At 43.0% G+C, this 24,386-nt stretch overlaps 1 protein-coding gene across 3 annotated transcripts in view; it reads left to right on the plus strand.

Annotated features, from left to right (window-relative positions):
* Nucleotides 1-12,783, plus strand: part of CHRM2 (cholinergic receptor muscarinic 2) — a 171,394-nt gene extending 158,611 nt beyond the window's left edge. For all 3 annotated transcript variants that reach the window (XM_081878962.1, XM_081878961.1, XM_081878963.1), the window contains exon 4: nucleotides 10,912-12,783. In XM_081878962.1, the coding sequence (XP_081735088.1) occupies nucleotides 10,952-12,358 (1,407 nt within the window). In that variant the 5' untranslated portion in view covers nucleotides 10,912-10,951 and the 3' untranslated portion in view covers nucleotides 12,359-12,783. The remainder of the gene's footprint in view (nucleotides 1-10,911) is intronic.
* The last annotated feature ends 11,603 nt before the right edge of the window (nucleotides 12,784-24,386 follow it).

The following is a 24,386-nucleotide window of genomic DNA, read 5'->3' on the forward strand; positions in this document are numbered from 1 at the left end:
TGCATTTCTAAGCACCTCTTCAACTAATAACATGGATTGAAATGTAATTATCCTTTAGGTTTTTGTATTTATCTGAATTTTGCAATGCATTTCTTGGATCAAAACCATCTACCAAATGCATAAAAATGTGTGGTTTTGGGAGGAAACACATCTAGAAATGTGTGCATTGAGATAAAATACATATGTTAATAGTCTTCAAATATGAATATTTCTGGTTTGGGATTTTTTAAAAATAATATAAGTAACTCACAATTTACATGGGGATTATTTTCCTGGTCATTGCACATATAAGCAAAATCACGTAAAGCCAGAAATCCCCTGAAAACCATAAAAAACGGCACTTACTGGTATAACCACCTCTCCTATGCTCCAACCTCCTTTGATGTCTCTCCAAACTATTCTGCACATCTCTTCTTCTTCTTCTTCTTCTTCTTCTTCTTCTTCTTCTTCTTCGGCGATCACTCGTAGCTGAGTAATATTGTCTTCCATGAATACTGTCTTAACAGTGAGTCCGTAAGCAACTGTGGAGGCCACTTCTGGCTCCATACATCCTTCCACAGTTGGGACATAGGTTTCTGGGCGGGAGTTGATCACGGTGAGGATTTGCCAAACATGCCTTCCTCTTAGCTTGTTTCTCCCTTTTGTCTGGAGTTAGTGCTTCTTCAAAGTCCACAACGCCTTTGCCATTCTCCAATTGGAGTGCTCACAGCCCAGTGTTTCCCAGTTGTTGGTGTTTATGCTACTTTTTTTTAGATATGTCCATTCTCCAGTCAACCTCTCCAACTGACTCTTCTGTACCAAAGCACTCTTATGAAGGTTGCTGGCTGTTCCCCTCCTCCCCAATCTCCCCTATTCTCCCACCTCCACCTTTTAAAATGCCATTTTTTGGCCACTGCCCCTGTGTACATCATTTCTGCATCATTTTAAATTTAACAATTATTATTTTTTTGCAACATACATAAAGCTGTGACCGCATATGTTAAATAAGCATAAGTTGTGAGTTAACTGTATATTAATTTGGAAACGGAACATAACGGAGTTACAAATTCACACATGTAAAACTGACATGGAGCAAAGATAGACTAATGCCGAGTTTTTTGATGGAGTCATTTCACACAACCAGCTGAGCAAAGCTGAGTGATAAGTCTGAGTGATGAGATGTCAGTAATGAAAATTCATGGTAAAATTAAAACAGTTGTTAGCTATTTCTACTCTCAGGCACATTTATTCCAATGACTGCTGCTTTGTAGAGCACTCAAAAATCACACAGTCCTAGCCTAGATTATTTGTAATGGGTAGGGTGTCTCGTATATTCACTTACCGAGTGTTGCACTGGGGAATGATTTGCATGTGCGAATCAGCCTTCACAGCTAGAGCTTTCATTTCATCCAGTGACAACTCAGGTACAATATTTATGCAATAGAGGAAGCTTGCATATATTATTTCCCTGTAAGCCATCAAGTAATAAGACATCGTGTAGGTGTGAATTAGTCCTGCATTTCATAATCAAGACAGAGGAGATAGGGGCGGGGTGGAGTGGAGTGTCAGGGATACCTAATGAAGATTGTGTAGGGCAGCACTAGGGTGTCAATGGAGATGAGAGTGGGGCAAATTTGACTGATAAAAGGTTTGCTAGAGGCAGTGCTTTTTTCTGGGGGGATGAAGGGGGACACATACCCCTAAACATTTTGTGAATCTAAGTTTGGCCTCATTGAGGGGGAGGTATTTCAATATGAGTAGGAAAATGAGAGTACCCCTAAACATATTTTTAGGGGGGAAAGCACTGTCTAGAGGAAGTTTCAGTTGTAATGGCCATGAGGTTCCAACTAGTACTAGACTGACATGCGATCTCCAGTTTCTTGAAAGTTTTCTTCCTCTGCTAAATAGACTTCTGCTTTTCTGTCTTATATACGGGAGAGACTATAGAATTTCTGTGGGCATGGGTTTGAGCTGACATTATGATTGAGGGTGATGGGTGTGTTTTTCTTCCTATTCAACACTCTGAAACTTCTGATCCAGTGTGGTGTAGTGGTTAAGAGCGGTAGACTCGTGATCTGGTGAACCGGGTTTGCGTCTCCGCTCCTCCACATGCAGCTGCTGGGTGACCTTGGGCCAGTCACACTTCTTTGAAGTCTCTCAACCCCACTCACCTCACAGAGTGTTGTGGGGGAGGAAGGGAAAAGGAGAATGTTAGCCGCTTTGAGACTCCTTAGGGTAGTGATAAAGCAGGATATCAAATCCAAACTCTTCTACTCTTCTTCTGCAGCTGTCTGCTTTTCCTGATCTCAAAAAGACCCCTAGGAGGAATTACCTCATACCCTCCAACATTGCTCTGATGAAAATAGGGATGTCATAAGGAAAAGGGGAACATTCTGGGATCAAATGAGAAAATGGGATGGCTTCTGTAAATCCAGAACAGTCCCTGGAAAATAGGGACACTCGGATGGTTTGCTACTTCATTAGGTCTTCTCCTAAGCTTTAACTGAAATGGAGGAAGCTGAATGCTAAGCACCTGAGATTGGCGCAGTTGCTGATTTTGTTGTTAAAGGAGATTCTTCAAATATTCCCACTTTGATTTATGTAAAAGTAAAATAAGACTTCACTAAAAAAAAAAAACCTAACAGCTGTCAAGAGCATGAAAGATAGCCTTCCCTGCTTCTGAAACTTACAAAAAAGCCTAAGTGTGTGTGTCATTCAGGAAGTGTGGACACCCAGGAAGGCTATAAAGTGCAGATCACCAGAAATAGGACCTGCAGGATGAAAGAAAGGGCACTCACAAAATCTCCCAGCCATCTTGAAGGTAGGGTGAACTCAGTCTATAGGCCAACCATGAGAATTTCACTGGAATTTTATCTCTCATTTGATAAAGGCAGTTTCATTCATTGATAGAGTGGTTGGGGAAACATGAGAGACATTTGCAGGATGGAAAATCATAAAGGAGGGGAGTATGGAAAGGAAAATTCTGGGAGAGGGATGGAAGGATTTGTTAATTTCATTTAACTCGGTTTTTCATGTATCCTACCTTCAGTTCAGTTCTCCTCATTCCTGCAGCAATTGGGGGAGAAACTAAAATAAGTGGTTCCACTCTGCAATGCAGCATTTAGTTGTAGCTCTCACTTGCCTTCGTTTGTCATTCCTTGGAACAGCTATTTTTTGCAAAACAGCCTTGAAGCCATTGAAAGGTTGTGCTTTAAAAGAAAATCAAGGAAAATAACTAGTGATCTATAGCTCCTTCAGCTGTTAAATATACCTTCCATTGTGTGAATGAGGCATGCATTGAAAACTGAAATAGCTATCAGCTTGAGTCAGCAATCCAAATTTGCTTTTGCTTTTTTTGTTTTTTGTTTTTTTGCTTTTTCAGCCTGTCCCTGGGAGTTTGTGGGTAGTTTAAGTAATTCCCCTATTCCTTAAATCATAGGAATAAATAGCTCAGAGGTAATGGGGTATTTGGGATCAATTTCCCATTTGGCAGCAAAAGAACGTTGACTATGAAGAGACTGATTATTCAGGCATGCTATCCTTGGAATCTGGAATTGTTCCATCTGAATGCTTACAGAGAACCTTCTTTTAACCACACATATGCATGGTAAGGGTGCTTAAGGAAAGTTTGCCATTGGTGACGGATTTCAGAGCCTAAGTCTGGAACTCTGAAACACCCATCAACACACACAAACATGTACACACACACACAAGCAGATAGTGCCTTGAAGCATAGCAAGAAACAGCCCATCATGGGCACCCACCAGCAGCACATGGAGGCTGACACTAGTCATTGCAATCTGGTGCCCCTGTCAGCACATTTGCAGTGTCCTGTCCTCACCACTGTTGTGCCCCTCCTGTTCAAAGTCCTGACATTGACTGCAGTGACTCAGAGGTCAGGTGGACAGAGGTCAAGTGAGCGCTGCAGCCTCACCAGGCCATCTGCTGCTGCTTGGGGTGTGGACTGTTGACATTGCACTTCGGCAGGGAGGGAGTTCCTTAATCATCTGATTTGCCTCACCATTTTCCCCCTGCAGAGAGCCAATCCACACCTGTCTGGCAATCAAATATGATTTTGCCTCTTTCATTTGTAAGACTCTATGGCAAGGAATGGGGGTGTGTGCATTTTTCAGCCTGAGGGTTGCATTTCCTTCTATGGGGGCCTCATGCCAATGAGGAGTGGGGTCACAGGCAAAAATGTGCAATTGATGTGATGATCTTTGCTCAATACCCTGTGCTCCTGCTACACACAAGCCAGAGGTTTCTACTCAACCACCCATCCCCACCCATCTTTCCATCTAGGCAGGCAAGAGGCTCAAAGGCACTTTCCAGCCAGGCAAAAGCATTCCATGAGTTTATGCAGCAGGATGATGATAGAGGGTGTGGCCTAGAGAGAGTTCCAAGCGGCAGATAAAGAGGCCTGGAGGACCTCAAGTGACCCCTGGATGCTTCCTCTACTCTATGATTTTTTTCTGGTCCACTTTCCTCCCAACTGCTGCCCAGAACTTTATGTTCTTCCACTTTGGTGTTTTAAAAAGCTGTTAATAGTTTGATTCAGAAGAGCAGCCGAATCCAGTGGATGCTTTATCAGAATTAAGTTCAGTTGTGTCCCAGCTTTAAAGTTGGGAATAACAAACTAAACCAAACCCCAAGTTCTCCATGCTCACCATCCCTTCTGCCTTCCCAAGTCTAGTGACAGAATGCCTTGATTGTTGCTATACTTAAAATATATGTAAACCATGTTTCCAAGTTCAAGCTAGCTTGGACTTACAATAACTGTGGACTTTCTGATCCAGAATTTATCCTCAAATGATCCCAGCAGGTACAGTAGCATTTTCTGCTTCTTGGTTGTTCTTATCATTAGTTCTCGAGCATTTCCCTGTCACTCTTCTCTTTGAGATGCAAATGGGAAAATGGACAGAGCTTCTCTTGGAAGGCAGTTAACTTGCCCTTTCCTTTTGCTGGCTCTTGCATTAGCAGCTGAAGGAAGTGTCAGGTGAAATGCTACACAGAAAATGAGCAGAGGACATGAGGAGGAGAACAAAGGCTTCTCCCTTCTGTTTTAAGTGACAGCTCCAGTTGCTTCCAGATCTATAATCACAAATCTACAGTTGCACAGCCTCTTCCTGTTTCAGAATTCTGATCCTCCTGGAATATTTTTTTTCTGAATTATCATTCATTTAACATAAGAACAGCCCTGTTGGATCAGGCCAAGAGTCAATCCAGTCCAGCATCCTGATTTCACAGTGGCCAAACAGATGCCCATGGGAAGACTACAAGCAGGACCTGAGTGCAATAGCTTTTCCCCACTTGTGTTTTCCAGCTACTTGCATTCAGAGGCATACTGCCTCCAACAGTAGAGACAGAACATAGCCCCCGTGGCTAGCATCCATTGATAAACTTATCTTCCCTGTATTGTCTCCTATATATTGTCAAGGCCACCCAAGTCAGTGGCCATCTTGGGAAAGCAAATTTCATTGTTTAACCATGTGCCGTGGGAAGGAGCTCTCCTGAATCTTCCGGCATTTAGTCACTTCCAGCAGCGTATGTCGCTTGCCTCTTTCCCACTTGCCAACCGCTGAACTGTTTTACACATGCAGACTGACATAGACTATAGCCACATTCACACCATGCATTGAAAGTGCTATGATACCACATTAAACAGGCATGGCTTCCTCCCAAAGAATTCTGGAAGCTGAAGTTTGTTAAGGGTGCTGAGAGTTGTTAGGAGATTCCTATACTTCTCACACAGCTCCAATTCTCACGCTGGTTTAACATTCGATCCCTCTTCCCAGGAAACTCGAGGAATTGCACCTCTGTGAAGCAAATGGGGGTCTCCTAATCAGTACTTTTTTTCTAGGAGGGACGCAGGGGTACCCCTAAACATTTTGTGAATCTAAGTCTGGCCTCATTGAGGGGCATTATTTCAATATGAGTAGGAAAATGAAGGTACCCCTAAACATATTTTTTTTTGGGGGAAGCACTGCTTCTATCAACTCTCGCCCCCTTAACGAACTATAGCTCCCAGGATCCTTTTGGGCAAACCATGACTGTTTAAAATCATATCTTAGTGCTTTAACTGTATTGTGTGAATGTGGCCTGTATCACGTCAGACTGCAGGAGAGGCAACAGTATTGAATTGCTCCATTAAAACAAACAGCTGGTGCCCTCCAGGTAGGAAATTGGTACTACCAGAGAGACAGAATTCTCTCTCCCCCCCCCCCCCCAATGTGCTGGCTTACAAGATGTGACAATCAGAAATGGCTCACCAGGTACAGCAGAGCCACTGGGATACCCTGCTGACAGGTGAGTTACTATGGTGTACTGGGAGAGGCAGCATGGCCCAAAGTCCAGATGAAGAGGCCCTGATGGCTACATTTAACTCCTGGGCCTGATGCTCCCCTTCCCTAGACAGTGTTCCCCAAACTTGTGAAAGAGGGCTAAAAAGCAGGGAGGGAAGGGGAGTGGAGAATCAGGCTTGCAGAGCTGGGAGTTGGAAGCAACCTCAAAGTTAGTGGGCTATCTAGCCTCTGTTCAAAACCTGCTAATGAGAGAGAGCCCACCAACCTTCCAAGGTAGTCTGCTCCATTGTGAAGCAGCTCACTCCCTCAGGAAGTTCCTTCTAGAGTTGAGCTCAAATTATCTCACAATTTGAACCCGTTGCCTTGGGTTCTACCATCTAGAGCAGCGGTTCTCAACCTGTGGGTCCCCAGATGTTTTTGGACTACAGTTCCCATCATCCCTGACCACTGGTTCTGCTAGCTAGGGATGATGGGAGTTGTAGTTCAACAACAGCCGTATACCCAAGTTTGGAATATACTGCCCTAGCATATACTATGAGGTATTGTGAGCATCCAGTCCCACAACCCTTAACAAACACCAGAGCAGCCTCAATCCCTGTTTCAAAGCACATTTCCCACCACTATATGGATAAATAGCTGATTGTCAGGCTAGTGATGTTGAAATTGCTCAGAAGGGCAGCTTTGATCTAGAGTAATTTGTGCTTAAGTCATTCTTTTAACCAGTTCCAGACAATTAGAACAGCGGTGAGCCAGCAGTAATTAAGTGCCGTGCAATTCCTCAGGCTGGAGTAAAGGCAGGTAATAGGGAGGCAGACCACAGCCTTCCATTAATAAACTAGCTTCTGTTGCTCTCAGGGGAATATTTTTATTTGGCATTATTTCCGTTCTCACCAGAGGCATAATGTACATTTGTTCAGCTAATGTTACACAACTGTGAATCATCATTTGCTGCTTCAAAGCATGCACAAAAGTTTCTTTGCTGTGCTCTTAAAAAATCCTATCATTAGGGTAGTCAGAAAATGCCAGGGTTGTAAATGCCATTGGTGTTATGGATCCTGCAGGAAATTCTAGGTGACAGGAAGCTAGGAAAACAGGGTAGGAATCTGAAGGAGCACAAAGGGCAGTTACAGCTATACACCTGTCCATAGATATACAGAATGTTGGAGACAGTCATGTTTCTGAGAGTGCTGTAGTGCTTTCATCCTGCTTGCAGGCCTTAGAGGAGATCACAGCGATCACTCCATTTCGATCCCAGATTAGGGGTAGGTCTTTCCCTCCCTACCATGTTCTTAGCAGCTGACTCTTGCAGGAGCCCAGTCTTAACCCCATGGACTTAAAAATAAGCATCAGAATTGTTATCTGTCTTTTCTTTGAAATTCCTCAAATGTTTCTCCTGTGGAGAACCTTCAAGTCCTTGTTAAATTTTGTGACAGTTGAGATTTCAGTGAACTTATTCTGGGAAACCCATTGAGACATGTAGAATGCATTCTTAGCAAAGCTCGAAAAGAATTATGAATACACATTACTGGGATTGTATTGTGACCCAATCCTAGTATGTATACTCAGAATGATGTCCTATTGAGATCAGTGGGTTTTCTCCTTGGTAAGTAGATATGGGTTGCTGCCTCAATGTCAAGATTTTTCACCTAATATAGATATTTTACTAGCAATATTCCTTAATACAGTACATTTTTTTGTATTTTCATTAATACATGCATTTATATACCAACTTTTTCTTAATACATGTATTTTGGTATACATTTAGTTGGAGAACTGCATTGCAAAAGTCAAAGAAGTGTGAATTTTGAAAGGTACCTGTGTTTCAGTTTAGCGTATTGATTTGAGAAGTACAAATTAAGCTCGTTACTCATTAAAAGGCAAACAGAGCCAAATTTCTCCCCAATCCCTACTATGGACTTAATGAACTTACACTCCCAATGAACTTACACTCCCTTATCTTTAGATGGTAATGAATTAGCCAGCCCTGCTGCAGTTGTAAGCCCTAATGCCCCTTCTGCTTAGTGGACATCTGCCCCCAAGTCTTGCCCTGGTAGCATCACTAAATATACATTTCAAATATCAAACTTTCCATGCAATTTACAGGGCCATAGAGTACATTTCCCCACACCCTGTATGTTGAATAATCTGCACACGTATTTCCCCTTCATAACACTGGAACTTTGAGGGATCCAATGAAGCTGGATGCTGGAGAGTTATGGAGAGTCAAAAGAAAGGACTTCTTCGCATAGTGGAAAATTAAGCTATAGAATTTGCTGCCATGAGAAGTAGTGATGGCCACCAGCTTGGATGGGCTTAAAAGAGGATGAGTCAAATTTAGGGAAGAGAAGGCTTTCAATGGCTACTAGCCATGATGGCTATGTTCTACCTCCACTTTCACAGGCAGGTATGCCTTTGAATACTAGCTTCAGTAAACTGCAAGACAGGAGAGTGCTGTTGTGCTCAGGTCCTGCTTTTGGGTTTCCCAGAGGCATCTGGCTGGTCACTGTAAAAGCAGGATGATGGACTAGATAGACCATTGGCCTGATCCATCTACTTCCTTGAGAATCACACATTATTTCCCCCTTGCCTATCTCTCTCTGTGTGTGTCATTTTGTCTTTCTCCTTTGTTACCACTATCTTAAAAAGGCAAAATAGGCAGTGAAAATGTATGATTCATGTGGTGCGGGATGGAATGTGCTTGTCATCAGGTTAGGAGCACAATACAATTTTCTCACTCCCGTGGTATGCAAAATGAAGTCACTTTGCTGTGCTTACGCCCAGACAGATGAGTTTTTCCTTTCCTTTTGTCATGTACTAGTCAGGAATGGGAGTGTGGTTGGCGAGAAATCAGGTCAGAAGCAAAGGATGGCTACTTCATAGAAATATTCCAGTGACACATTTTTATTGCTTGCATCCTCCAGCGCCATCCCTATCATTAGGCAAAGTGAGGTGACCACCTCAGGCAGTTGATTTTGAGTGTTGAGGAAAGGGCAGCAACTGTTGGGTCATCTGGGTGCTAGGATGACCCTCAGGCATAGGACAGGAATGATTCCAGTCTGTCTCTCCCATCAGCGTTCAGCTCTAGGAAGTTCCGAATCACCTTCCCCGACGATTTATAATGACTCATGTCTTGGAGACCCTGAGCACATATTCAGAGTCCAGCAGAGATAAACGCACACAGAGCTAGGTTGGGGTTGTAAGCACTAAAGCTACTTTATTAAGCATAAGGCAGAACAAAAGAAAACATGTCTCCTCTTTCTGGTCTTCCTCGGAGAGAAGACGGAAGTGAAAGCAAAAACGAACGGAAACAGAGTACGGTAAACATCAGCTCCCGTGATTCCAACAGTCAGTGCTGGAATGCATAACACAGACATATGATGAACCAATCCTACATATCTGCACAGTGAGAGGAATAGAAACCCAACAGCAACTGGCTATGTGATTTATTATTACTGTATGTTTTCTGCCAGGGAGTGGGAGAGGCACTTGCCAGATTTTCTACTTCAGGTGTTAAAATAATTTAGCTACTCTTGGGTACTATGTTTGATGGGGTAGGGTGAGTGGTCATTAGCAACATGTCTTGGGCCAGCCTGTCCCCTAAGGTGCTATATTGGATTTGTTTTTTTAGATGTAGACGAGGATCTCTACCTTCTGCAAGGCAGGCAGAAGTCAGCAAGTATAGAACAGAAGAAGAGTTCTCATCAGGTCCAGCTTACCCTGCAGGGTGGAGTCACAGCAACAGCCTTTTGGCAGCAGTGTCACTAGAAGGGTTGAGACAATGTAGGGCTGCCAGATGTGCTGATTTCCTTGGACATTGCCAGGAATTTCTGAAAGGTGGTGCTTTGTCCTGGATCTTAGGCAAGTCAATTGAAAAATCGTATTTATTTGGTGTTTTTGTAAAAAATAAAAAACACCCTTAGACAGTGGGGAGACTCCAGCTGCACAGATGCACTGGCAGAGTAGTGCTTCTACATTTTGGTCAGACAGGCAGAAGTGATATCTTCCAAAGCGTGTAGGAAACACCATCCCAATGGAAGGAGAGCCTGCCAGCAATAGCAAAACAAGACAGGGTCAAGGGACAGTTCAGGGTATTTCAATGAAAATTTGCAGAGGGATAAAAGGATTTTCCTCCAACATGTCTCTCAAGAGTTTTGCATATCTCCAGAAGGAGTCTTACCTGATACAGTAAGAGGGCAGCAGGTGTCTTAAATTTGGTCTTTAACTGAGCAACCTTCCTCCACATGCCATTATCAAACTTCCCCTACAGCTACACCATTACAAGGAAGAGGCCACACTTCAGAGTTTTGAGTGTACATCCTTTTAATAATAAATAATACGATTCCATGTGTGTGTTTCATTTTAACATTATCCCTTTTGTTCTTTCCCCTAAATAACTTAATTCATATTTAGCATCTTGAGGCATAATCCAGGGGAAACTAAACAGGCCAAAGTCCCATTATAATCAATGTAAGATGAAACATTTTAACTTGAACGTTGATTGATGAAACTCCTGAATTTTCCTTGGGATTTTCATTCCTTTGCATCTCACCTTTCCTTGAGCTCCATTTGCCAGAAATTGCATAAACTGAAATGCCTCACCATCTTTGTTTTCTTTTTCTTTCCTCTGCAGGCTTAAGTGATATTTATCTGCCAGTTTGCTAGACGCAGACATGAATAACTCGACGAACATAAGCTATTTGGAGGATGTGATGCCTCTGGGGAGTCCTTATAAAACGGTTGAGGTAGTATTCATCGTCCTGGTGGCTGGCTCCCTCAGTCTCGTGACCATCATTGGGAACATCCTGGTGATGGTGTCCATTAAAGTCAACAGGCACCTGCAGACTGTCAACAATTACTTTCTTTTCAGCTTGGCATGTGCGGACTTGATAATCGGTGTCTTTTCCATGAACCTGTACACACTTTACACTGTGATTGGCTATTGGCCGCTTGGACCTGTGGTTTGTGACTTGTGGTTGGCGCTCGACTATGTGGTCAGCAATGCCTCCGTCATGAACCTTCTCATTATCAGTTTTGACCGATATTTTTGTGTCACCAAGCCTCTGACCTACCCTGTCAAGCGGACCACTAAGATGGCAGGTATGATGATCGCTGCAGCCTGGGTGCTGTCGTTCATCTTGTGGGCACCCGCAATTCTTTTTTGGCAGTTCATTGTAGGGGAGAGGACTGTCCCCGATGGGGAATGCTACATTCAGTTCCTGTCCAATGCAGCCGTCACCTTTGGCACAGCGATTGCCGCTTTCTACCTGCCTGTTATCATCATGACTATTCTTTACTGGCAAATATCTCGTGCCAGTAAGAGCAGGATTAAAAAAGACAAAAAGGGGAGTGGGCAAAACCAGGATCCAGTTTCTCCAAGCTTGGTCCAAGGTAAAATAGTAAAACCAAACAATAACAATGTTCCAACTAATGAAGATGGGGTAGAACATGGTAAAATTCAGAATGGTAAAGCCACAGGGGAATCAGTGATGGAAAATTGTGTTACTGCAGAGGAGAAGGAAAGTTCTAATGACTCCACCTCTGTCAGCGCTGTGGCTTCCAATGTGAAAGATGATGAACCCATCAAAGAGGACACCAGGGCTTCTGCCTCCCAAGTCAATGCCAAAGTGGAGAACTCCAAATTGACATGTATTAGGATACTCACAAAGTCCCCAAAAGGTGACTGTTCTGGTTCTACCAACACGACCGTGGAGATTGTAGGTCCCGATGGGCAAAATGGAGATGAGAAGCAGAACATTGTAGCACGTAAGATTGTCAAGATGACTAAGCAGCCTGCCAAAAAGAAGACACCTCCTTCCAGGGAGAAAAAGGTAACCAGGACTATATTGGCTATTCTCCTGGCCTTCATCATTACCTGGACACCATACAATGTCATGGTCCTCATCAACAGCTTCTGTGCATCTTGCATCCCCAACACAGTATGGACCATTGGTTACTGGCTGTGCTATATCAATAGCACCATCAATCCTGCCTGCTATGCGCTCTGCAATGCTACCTTCAAGAAAACCTTTAAGCACCTCCTTATGTGTCATTACAAGAACATAGGAGCTACAAGGTAAAACAGTAATAAGTGGGGTGTGGGGAAGGGAGAAGGAAGTTCAAAGTTTTATAAAACTATGCCACAGCACTTTATGCTCTAGAATGAAACCAAGAAGGCTATAGGACACATACTGATGGGGTGGAGGGGGGGACGACATGTGCTCCATCTCCGACAACTACACTTCAGAGATCACCACTTTTCTGTCAGTGAATCACTAGGAGGCAGGAAAGGGTGGGCAGGCCAGCTGAGGATATGAACTTGAGGCAACATGCCCAGATCTCTGGTAGTCTCATGCAGAAGGGCTTTTGAATCCATTCTTCTTTGGGGAAGTGTTCTCTTGTGTGAAGCCCGTTTAGGTTTGCTTCATCTGAAAGGGATCTGCACAAAAGCACTGGCATTTCAGTGAGAAGGACAACTCCACTGAGGGTTGTGTCTTTGTCAGTTCTTCTGTTCATTTGAAAACAGTGGTGGTGGGGGAATCGTTCAACAATATCCTTCCTATATGGAATGCTTCAATGACTGGAAGAGAGAGACACGGAACAATCCAATCAGCTCAACAGATTCCATAATTTTAAAAAGTGGTGGGATTTGATGGATGTTACTATTAATTATTTACCTCTCTCCTGCTGCTTGAATCTGCATCAGAAAAAAAATAGTATATTACCTCATAACGGGCATGGTTTCAGCCAGGCTTTTAAGCACATGCTACACTTGCTCCATCTTAAGTCAAGAAGACTTAAAAGTGCTGGGATTTGGCTAGGTTGCAACCACTGGAAGCCGTGATTGGTTAACGGGTGCCACATGGTAATTGATTCTTCCTTTTTAACTGGGTCAGGAGTCGCATAGCACTGATGGGCAGTTCAATGGAGTAGGAAAATGGAACCAAGTGGCCCCTTTATCATTTGGCAAGCCACAGTGACTAGCTAAAGGCTTTTGAAAATGAAGCATTGGGGGCATTTGCAGCCCAGTCAGTTTGGTCTGTGAAATGGCAAAACATCCCAATGAGTCTCTTTAGGCTGTGCATTTCAGAAAGGAAAATGGTCCCCATTGAATTTTGCCCATCCATCTCACCTCTTAATTTTCTGTTTCCTGCTCAAAAACTACCTTTGTGCAGGTTCTTCTCCCTGCCCACTCCCAAACTTGGGAGATACAAAACACCAACTGTTTGAAGTTCATTAAACAAATAAATTGATTAGTTATCTCAGTATGTAGTCTTCCAAAGTAAGATTTCAAAATAGTAGCTTTTTCATTAAGGCACCACACCTTGTAGGCTTTGTTTACAAGCCCAAGTTCTCAGTAACAGATGTGGTATACCTGAGACTGTGCTGTATCACTTTAGATCCCAAGTTGTGGGGTGAGTAGGTCATCCATTCGGGGGGGGGGGGGAATCCCTACACATAGGTTGTATTCAGATGAAACATTCACTGATTCTCCAAACCATGGTTTGGAGCCATGTACCCAGCAATCATGGTGTCCTCCAGATATTGTTGGACTGCAACTCCCATCATTCTTGACCATTGATCATACTGGCTGGGGATGATGGAGTCCAGCAACATCTGGAGGTACCACATTGACTACATCTAATTAGGACGCTTAGAAATTAATTCCCTCCTGTTCCCCTTGCATTCACCACTTAATAGATTTTGTGAAACAAACATTGCCTGTGACATCTGAAACAGCAAACTGTAGTATGAAAGATTCCTCCGTACCAGGACTGCAAACAATATTCAAAATATTGTATGCAAACCCTGATTTGGAAGAATAATTCAAACCACATCTTATCACTTCAGATATCCTGTGACTTGACAAAGATGGGCATACAGGGAGGCAGGAGGGAACACTTGAAGACAAGGCTTGCTCCTCTTCCTGCAAACAATTATTTGGATGTGGCTTCTGAATGCAGTTGTAGAAAACTGACATGTCAAAAAGGATTCTAGCATCGTCTTCCATCTAATGTTATAAGTAGAAGGAATTCAGCTTTATACAGAGGAGTATTCAATCACATAAACCCCAAACATCTAAAACAGTACACCCTGAATTAACATTTACCACCTCAGCCCAAACTAGGCCTTTGTTGCATTGCAATAAGACTTGTAGAATGCTCAGTAGGCAAGAGAAAACGGAACACAAAAAATCCATATTCAGTGGGTGTTATTTGGGGACCAGATCAGTTTAAAGCTATGATAGGTTTGTTCTGCAAGCATTCAGCAGTGGTTCAGATTTTTTTTTCCAAGCCAGAGAGAGAGAGAGAGAGAATTTTGATTTATTACACACATCTTATAAAATGTGCTGTGAAATTCACAGAAGTTCCATTTGCATCAATTGCTGTTGGATCACAAAAAGGGAGAGCAGCAAAGGCCACTAGGTAGCCACTGGGGCAGCAGACTGAGCAGGCACACGAGTCACATGTTTATAGTCTTCCCTGCTATGGTGAGATGTAGTATATTTCTATTTAAATTATAGTGATTCTTTCTACATTTGTACCTATGCATATAAATTAACACATGCAAATTTTATGTAGATTAGAGTCCTAATTTGTATTCTTTTTTGAAGATGCATCCCCAGAAGGTGGGTTGCTATTGCTTACCATCAGGGAGAGGAGCAAGGCAGCAGTGAGGTAGGTGTGGTGCAAATCTATTGGCAGGAGCACCAGATTGGCTCTGCCAGTGTGTTCGCACCGCACCAACCTCCCTACTACCTTATCCCTCTTCCTCCTGGCAATTGCTGAAATAGCAACCAAAACAACAGAGCAAATGCCTCAGTACTTCAATTCTCCCCAATCCTGCTTTGAAGTACAAACAATGGGAGATGCCTGGGAGAACCAAAATGCTTGGAAGCTGATGCCTAAAAGATAAGAAACTAAGGGCTGTGAGGTCCGTCTTTACAAGGAAAATTGTTGAATTAAAGTTCTAACAGCATCTTACTTTGCCTTATTTTTCTCTTCCCTTGCTTTGTTCTTATCATCCCTATGCCATATATATATATATCCCAGAGGGAGGTTATTTTCTGTGATTCAGAAAATAAATTATATTTTCATACATATCCCATCATATCCTTGTCAGTCATAGGTTTGTCTCCAACTTTAGTCATAGTGAGAGTAGACTCACTAAAATCAATGGATTTACTTAAGACTATTGAGTTGTTTCTAACTAAATCATACTCAGAGTAGACCCATTGAAAATCAATGGATCTGAGTTAGACATATTACCTTTTAAGTTTGAGCATGTAGAAACTGCAGAAGGATCTGAAAGTGTTATCACTTCATTCACTTAACAGAGCAAGGAGGGTCTGTCAATTTCACTCTGATAAATGACACCATCACTCCTGTTCTGAAAACAATCTCAAGCTATGCTCTTCTGTATTCCCCCTCCATTACACACTGCTCACATGAGACAGAATAACTGCAGATATACACAATGAATAGATGTATCATATATTTGTACAATACTAATCCAACTCTCTTCCCTTGTCTGACAATCAAAACTATTCACCCTTTAAGGATTCATGCTTCTCTCCCTCCGTCTTCAAAAACTGATAGATTTTTAATTCATTCTGGTGGGTGGGGCTGGGGCTGGGAATCAATAAGAGCAGAACCATTGAAACAAATCCCTCCTGGCTACTTAATGATTTCACCTTTCAAGTAAAGATTAAGTCATTGGGAATCTCTAAGGGGATTGCTCAATTTCTCATGGCTTTCCTTGTTGTCTCAGGCCTACATGGCCCCTTGGCATTCACATCATGACATCTCCCCTTTTGAAATCTGCTTCTGTTGGATGTAAATGCAATTTCTTTTCTCTTTTTTTTAAAAAAATGGTGCCTTTGAGCTTGTCACTTGACTCCTGACTGCTTAGCAGGTTGACAAAGCCAATTACGTGTTCCCAACTTGCTGCAGCTTTTGACTGGGCACTGCAGTGAAAGAGACGATAGAATCATTGACAGCAATAATAAACCCTACCTCTGTTTGCAGAATATACACACCCCTTTACTTGGGATCCTTTTCCTTGCATGCAAACAAGGCAAAATTGGAAGGTTAAGCTATCAATTATCCTTACTCATTGAAGGAAGGATGACCAGGCCTATGATTTTCCCAAATGAGATTTGTATGGAGAAAAGAAGTAGGTTATTTCTAGGCTATGTTGCCAAGAGAGGATGCACTATTGATGTTCTCTACCAATCATTCGTGAATGGTGACTGATCACCAACCAGCTGTGGTCAGTGGGAAGGTGGAATTTACCTGAGCTCCCATCATCAAGAGGAGTAGGGGTGAGGTCAGTGTGCTGCCGATACACTGATACATCCAAATGACATTCCTGCTGGTGTGTTTGCATTGCACTAACCTCACCCCTATCTCTTGCCTCTCCTTCCCAGTACAGTGCAGTGACACTGGTGATGGGAGGTCAAATAAGTGCTCCCACTGCACCTATTGCTGCTGTCACCAAAAATAATTCAGGAATAATTTGTGAGCATCTAAATCACTCTAAAGGGTCACTTGCAAGAATGTTTCCCATTCAGTACTTCCCATTGGCCACAACCTTGGGTCCTCAGATGTTGTTGGACTATAGGTCCCATCATGCTTGACTATTGGCTGAGCTGGCTGGAAGTGATGGGAGTTGTAGTCCAACAACACCTGGAGCCTCAGTGTTGAAGAACACCAATCTATAGCTTATGCCTTCCACCCATCTGTTTCTCTGATGATTCTATTTGTAAATCAAAAGTGTTTCGTGGGATAAAGTAACGGCATTAATGAGACAAGGTGGCCACATAAGACATATACCAGAAATCAAGCTGAAGCTTTTCATTGGATGGAGATAAATGGGGTCACCTGTAAACTTCTACAGATCAAACTGATGTTTAATGAATGGCAACAGGGAAATTCAAAAGTCGGCAGCTCCTAGTCCCATTTTTCTTCTTTTTAACTCCCAGGCAATAGCTATATAAATCTGTGAGGAGCTGCAAAAACAATGAGTCTTTCCCCTGAGGGATATATGTGCAAGTTTCTGATTCAGATGCTATAAAGGGAGTGAGACAAAAGTAGAAATGTGACACAATTGTGCTTCCTGTCCTCAGCCCCTTTGCCTACTTCAGTGTCACATCCAAAGCCATCAACACAACCCCTACAATTGCTTCCCTCTTTGAAACGTTTTGAGGAAAGAGGAAGCAATTGAAATAGATTCCCCAGCCTGTTTCCCCTAGCAATAACCTTCTTTCCAGTTTCCATATATTGTTTCAATGTGTCTGAATTGTATCATGTGAAAACCCATTTTCTGGCAAGTGGACATTTTACCAAAACATTGTAGATTCATTCCTAAAAGGCTTTGCAGCGTGGAATGACAAAACATCTACCTGCATTGAAACAAATCTGGACTTGGTGTGGATGGAAGCAATCTTATGGCAGCTTACCAAATTTAGGCCTCTCTCGTGTGAGGCATCCTTTAGGCATTTCATTCTTGTAATGTTTGAAGGTCTCAGCCTCGTGGGAGCTGGAGTGTACACCTCTGAACTTAGCTGGGACATTACTATGTGGCAAGGTTGGCCCTATTCAAGAAGCCAAGAGCTTTCAACTGTACCTGAAGTCAGTCTCATATTTATATATGTAGCAAGATAGTAAAATCCGTTTCAGGTTGAGTGTTCACATAGCTGCCATTTCTAAAACAGAAAGCATATTGAAGATGTGGAGAAACACTTGTCTCGAGGACAGGGCTGGCATTGGCACATAACATGTTTGGGCAAGGCCTGGGGCCACTGCAGCTGAGGGCTATAGTAGCAGCCATTTTCTTCCTTTCATTGGCTTTGGGTCTAGTCCCTGACACATCATTCCTCTAGGCTTGTTCAGGCAATACAATGAACACAAATATAAGCTGTCTCTACCCATGCACAAGTGTTTGTGTGAGAGTGTACTCTTTTTGATTTGTACAGCTCACTGGTTGTGTACACGGGCTGCACACTCATGAACCATCAGAAGTGAAGAGTGTTGTGACAGCCAAACTGTTTGTGTACACATCTGTGTACAGACTGTACGCTTGTTGAATGTAATGTGTGGACACACTTGCAACAGGGCCCAGAGGCACTGTGGGGGCATTAAGAGGGCAACATTGCAGCCACACAGCCCAGTCCTTCTCTCACCACCATGTCCCCAAACTTTCTGTGGTGGTGGGTGGGTGACCAGCCACTAGGGTGGTGCTTGTGTGGTTATGAATTGGGAGAAGGAGGCTCTTGAAGGCTCTACTTCTTCAAGAAAAGAAATTGTCTCCAATACTGGGCCTATTCAGAATAGCCCCATTGAAATTAATGAACATGGCTAACTTACGCCCAGTTATTTCAGTGGATCAACTCTAGATACAACTCCAAACCCCACTGGGTGTGCCCAGCATCTTGCATGCCCCTCAAGTTGCTAAAGGAATCGGCATTTTGTGCAAAATTATTCACTTCTACCTAAAGCAGTTTAATTCTACTGGATTCAATGCGACAAAGGCCCAGTTTTTGTGTCATCCTGTTGGTTGGATGGGCATTGGGAAGACAGAACATCTGGGCAGCTAGAAGCTGCACGATTCACATGAAGGGATACTTGCATGGTACTCCCTATAGTAAAAGGCTTCTCTGGCATGATTATGGCTCAGCTGGACAATGTGAGATGCTCTCCTAATCATGGAGACAGCCTTCCAAATCACATTGGGGGGGGGGGACCTCCTGGCAGCCAGTATCCTGGTGGAATAATGAAGCAAGCATGAACAGAGTTAACACATGGTTTCCTATTGCTGATTACGGAAAGAACCATGCTCCAGAGTGGGTTCTTCCCTCCCCACCCTTCTCCATGGCCAGCAATAAGTAACTGCAGGTGCTCACCATCCTCAAGACAAAAAAAGGGATGTTGTGTCATATGATCACAGGCAAGAATGTGGTATGAAAAACCTTACATGTTGGAAAAGTTCTGGTCCCAGTATCCATTGTGGAGAAATGTATCTTATCATGTGTTTGATGTACTCACACTTTGACCAAATGATGTTTAATTACTGGAAATAGAAAGCTGAGAAATGGGGGATCCAACTGTGTTTCCCCAGCCCTGCCAAAGGGACAAACTTGAGAGTGACTGCAGACAAACTCCTTTATGCCCTCCTATCGTATCTTCTGGGAGGATACAGGATGTCTGGATGCCACAGGTGATTCCATGTCATCTTTACAGTTGCACCCCAAAGATTGGCCATCCTGTACCGAACTGCATAATAGTGTTAGTAAGGGGCTGTCAAGGGTCATTAATAAATGGACTTTCAACAATTTATCTGTAACTACTGGTGCCATATTGAGGAGGACAGTGTTGAGTGAGCTAGAGGCTAAATACCATCTGTAAATACCTACCAGTGACGTGTTTTGACATGACCCAACCATCACTTGGCTATGTACAGATATAATACAGCACCTGTAATATTGTTGAACTTTTGAGTTACAATGTAAATAAAGCTACAATGAATGTCTGATTACTCTTCAAACTATATGTACGAGGAAGGGTGCAATCCTTCCTGAGATCTTTTGGGTTGTGTTTTGGGTTTTCACTTTTCCTTTCCTTTTCTTTTTTAAGAATCCTGTTGTTCCTTTACAAAGGCTAGAATTCTTGTCTTAAAAACTACTGTAAGAATGAGAGAGTGCATTACTCATAAAGGATGTGTGGACACTGACGGCAAGGAAGATAATGAGCTGAATTAAGATCATTATTGGCAAGGCTGCTGGGTCCGGGCTGCATTCTTGATGATGCCGTATCTTTGATCTCATAGAAATAAGATAAGCACAAATGTTATGGTTGACTTTGCAAAGCCCAACCATCGTAATATACATATATATATTATAGATATATATTTATATAATCTGTATAGATATACATATAATTTACACAGTATTCATGCAGAGAAAGTGAAGCATGATGGAGAGAGATACCTCTGAGAATCTGTACATAACGTTGCCATCCATCCAAGGTGGAGGGTATGGGAGGAAAGATCACAGGATTCAGCATTAGTGACATTACGATGCATTATGCAGGACATGTGGAGCTGTAACCCATTCAGAGGCCAGGGCTTCAACATAAGAAACCTCATGTAGGGCTGAAGTGAAGAGAATCTGAAATATTTTGGAGACACACACACAAAAATCTACATGCAATATATGTGTATGTACTTCTGCCAAGTTGTATTCCTAGTTTGAGCATTGCATTAAGAAGCAAAATATACTAATAAAAATGTTTTTGTATGTGGTACCTCTGCTTATTTGTCCACTGTATTGTGAGATGTGATATTAGTATACTCTGCAAATTAAAAGAGAGCAAGAGTGAGAGAGAGCACAGGTTGCCTTTGCACCAACTCAATGGTCCTGGGAGAAAGTATTTCTGCTGCGTGAGATCCATAGTCTCAACTCAAATGATAACGAACCTTATCTGGAGAAGAGAGCTCACAAGCCATTGCTATAATTTAGCACTGGACTCAGTTCTCCATGTGTGCAAACAATTTTAGAGATAAGTCACTGCAGAAGAGGCCGAGTTTCCTTCAGTGAGCGCTACAGGGAGGCCACAGAATCACAGAGCTGGAAAGTGGTGCAGCAAAAAGCTATCTAGTCTAACTTATTCGTTAAGAGACTTGGTTATAAATCAGTTCCCCAGCTTCCCACAGTAACCTACAAAAACCAGACCACAGTGAGCCATACCACATAAGGAACTGAATGCAACCTCACTCTCCCCATTAGTGATTCCCACCAGCACCTGGTAGTTAGAGGCATACTGCCCTGGACAATGGAGGTATAACATAATCACCACAGCCACTAGACATTTATACCCTCTATGGATTTGTCTAAACTTCTTTCCACTTCATCCACATTGGTGGCTATAACTACATATCTGACTGTATTTTCCCTCCTCTGGTATTTTTTCATTAGCCCTCTTCAAGCAATGACTTAACTGTTGTATGTCATACTCAAGGATAGGGATGGATAAAGGTAGAGGTAAAGGGACCCCTGACCATTAGGTCCAGTCATGACCAACTCTGGGGTTGCGGTGCTCATCTCACTTTATTGGCCGAGGGAGCCGGCGTACAGCTTCCGGGTCATGTGGCCAGCATGACTAAGCCACTTCTGGCGAACCAGAGCAGCGCATGGAAACGCCGTTTACCTTCCCGCCAGAGCGCTACCTATTTATCTACTTGCACTTTGATGTGCTTTCAAACTGCTAGGTTGGCAGGAGCAGGGGCCGAGCAATGGGAGCTCATCCCGTCATGGGGATTCAAACCGCCGACCTTCTGATTGGCAAGTCCTAGGCTCTGTGGTTTAACCCACAGTGCCACCCGCATCCCTATAGGGATGGATACTTGTGTCCAATTCCCATATGCCCCAGCCATCATGGCCATTGATCACAGAGGATGGGAGCTGTAGTCCAACAAGATCTGGAGAGCCACTTGTTCTCAGCTGTCTCCCTGCTCTGGGTCTGTGGCTCGTCTTCTAGCATGCTTGAAGTCATGTCCTTATTATGGGAAACACCTCCTCAGAAAGGATGCACAGCTTACTGGACCTTCTCCAACCAGAGGATGGTCTCCTGCCTGTATACTAGACTAAAACTTCAGGGTAAGCCCAACTTTCCATTGTTGGAAAGTTGAGTGTAACTATCTTCTGTTCATGACATGCAAGAACTATTCTGGCAAAATGGAAGGAAACACTGATTGTGTATGGAACCATCCATTCTGAGTCTACTTTACTGTACAATATAAAGCGAAGGAATCCCACTAGTCTACAACAGGGATGTTCTTTGCTTCTTTTCTCCCTGTCAACCTTGCCTGCTTTCACCTCACAAAGAATTCTACAGATTAACATACACTTATTCTAAAGGTTTATGCAGCCTAAGACAATTGTGAATTAGTGGAGAGGCAGAAGGAGAATGGTCAAACATGCATTCTCACTTTTGTGCAGGACCAGTGCACACATAAGTTGTATATGCGTGATCTGTGCATATGATCAGCAGCTAATGGGGAGAGGGAGGGAGAAAAGCCATTTCTGTCTGGTAAAAAAAAAGATTTGATCTGTTTTATTTATTTCGTTGCTCAGTCCTTTCAACAGATTCTTTGCTGTCCGCTCTTTTAAAAATGGATGCAAAAGGTCACAGAACAAATTGGAGGGAAGCAGAACCTTTGTCCAAGGGTAACATTAGCAACTGAGCATGGAAGCTTGATTCAAAAGGTTTAAAAGCTACATTTATTTTGATTGGATTAAGCAATCCACTCTACAAAATCCCTTCCTTTGAAATCCCTACTGATGTTTCGGGCAAAGCAAATCCAACAAACCTGTTCACTTTAGGTGAAATTTAGCTCAATTTGAGATATACAAACTCGGCCGCCTGAGAAATTGCTCTGATCTGAATGGGGTTATTTTAGCTTCATTCAAAATTGTCATGGTTGTGTGTGTGTGTGTGTGTGTGTGTGTGTTTAGTAACACCTACCAAAGTCATCTTGAATTTTCAGTCAAGTGAAATTCGGTAGCAATTCTATTTTCAATGTATGCGCCCTTCTCTTTAACAATTTAAAACAATTCCGTATATATCCCGAATACATATATGGACGAGACTAAAGATCACCATTGAAAAGGCTTGTTGGAAAAAGAAGTTTTTTGATAGGAGCCAAAAAGACAACAGAGACAGTGCCTGTCTGGTGCATAAGTGGAGGAGAGAAAGGGATTTGCAGTACTGGGGCTGGAGGCTTGAAACAGCCCTAGTAGAAAGCATTCCCTGAAAGCAAAAAGTCTGAAAACCACAGAAGTCAGTGAAGAGAAGAGAGCACCTCCTCCTGAAGCACTGATTTGAAAAAAAAGAGAAACACGCAGAGAATTCTCAATGGATTTTTCTTTGAGAAGGGAAACTCACCATTGACCCTCCCTGACCATCCTTTTTGTACAGGTGAAGCTTACACTGAAATGTGGCCAGTTGCTCATCACTCATGGCCCATCTAACCTGAGTTAGGCATGGCATTAGCAGGGCTAATGCAGCCTGACAGCCCATTCACATTAGCTCCCCTCCATCAGTCTGCATTAGCATTCGCGTTAGCTAATATGCTATGAAAGTCACTTTCCAATAATATTACTGCTCATGAATACTAACCTGAAATGATATGAGCCATACAAAGGAGGGGGACTGCTAATCTGATTGGGTTGGCTAATATGACACAGAACTGAAGGGGGAATAAGTGGCAGTCTCTGGTTCCAATGCATGGCGCCTCCTGACCCTGCTTTGCATCATTCACACAAGTGACAAAGAATAATGGATATGCAAAGATGCATTGCACCCCAGAGTTTTCAGGGCAGCAAGGCTTGGGGGCAAACCAATCAGCTTTTCATTGTTATAAGGCAGAGAGGGGGAGCCTGTGGCCCTCTCAATGCTGTTGGACTCCAACTCCCATCAGCCTCAGCCAACATGTTGAATGGCCAGGGATGATGGGAGTTGTAGTCCAACAAACATCAGGAGGCTTAGGGTGGCCCACATGACTCATCTCAGTTCCTTTTAATCTTCACAACAAGCTTGTGAGGTAGGTTAGGATGTGAATTAATTTCATGTGGTGAACTTCTTGGTGGAGTGGGGATTTGAACCCAGGTCCCTACTAATCACGACATTCCACACCATGTGTACCCTTACCCTTGTTTGCATTTTGCCATACATTTTACCGCACATTGGCACCTGATGTGTGGTAAAATGGATGGCGAAATGCTAAAATGATCAATAGACCTTTTTTCCTGGGTAGTTTTGCCAGCTCAGCTGAACTCAAATTAAACCTTGGCGAGAAGACTCAGCAATGGGGAAGAGCTCCCTCTGCCTGTTGCACAGAGAAGTGCCTCTGATCATCATTCATATTCAAGGAGGCAAGTCCAACTGAGTCGCTCGCTTCCCCTATGAATCAGGGACTTTCAAGACTTGTTTGCCACCCATTAGGGAAGGAGAAGAAATCCAATCCTTAATCCTTTAAAGGCAATCCTCCCTAGTTCACACTCTCCAAAACAATATGTGATCAGAGACATAGCCATCTTTGAAATTTGCA

The sequence above is a fragment of the Podarcis erhardii genome, assembly GCF_964252035.2.
Source record: "Podarcis erhardii genome assembly, chromosome: 10".
Taxonomy (NCBI): Eukaryota; Metazoa; Chordata; class Lepidosauria; order Squamata; family Lacertidae; genus Podarcis; species Podarcis erhardii.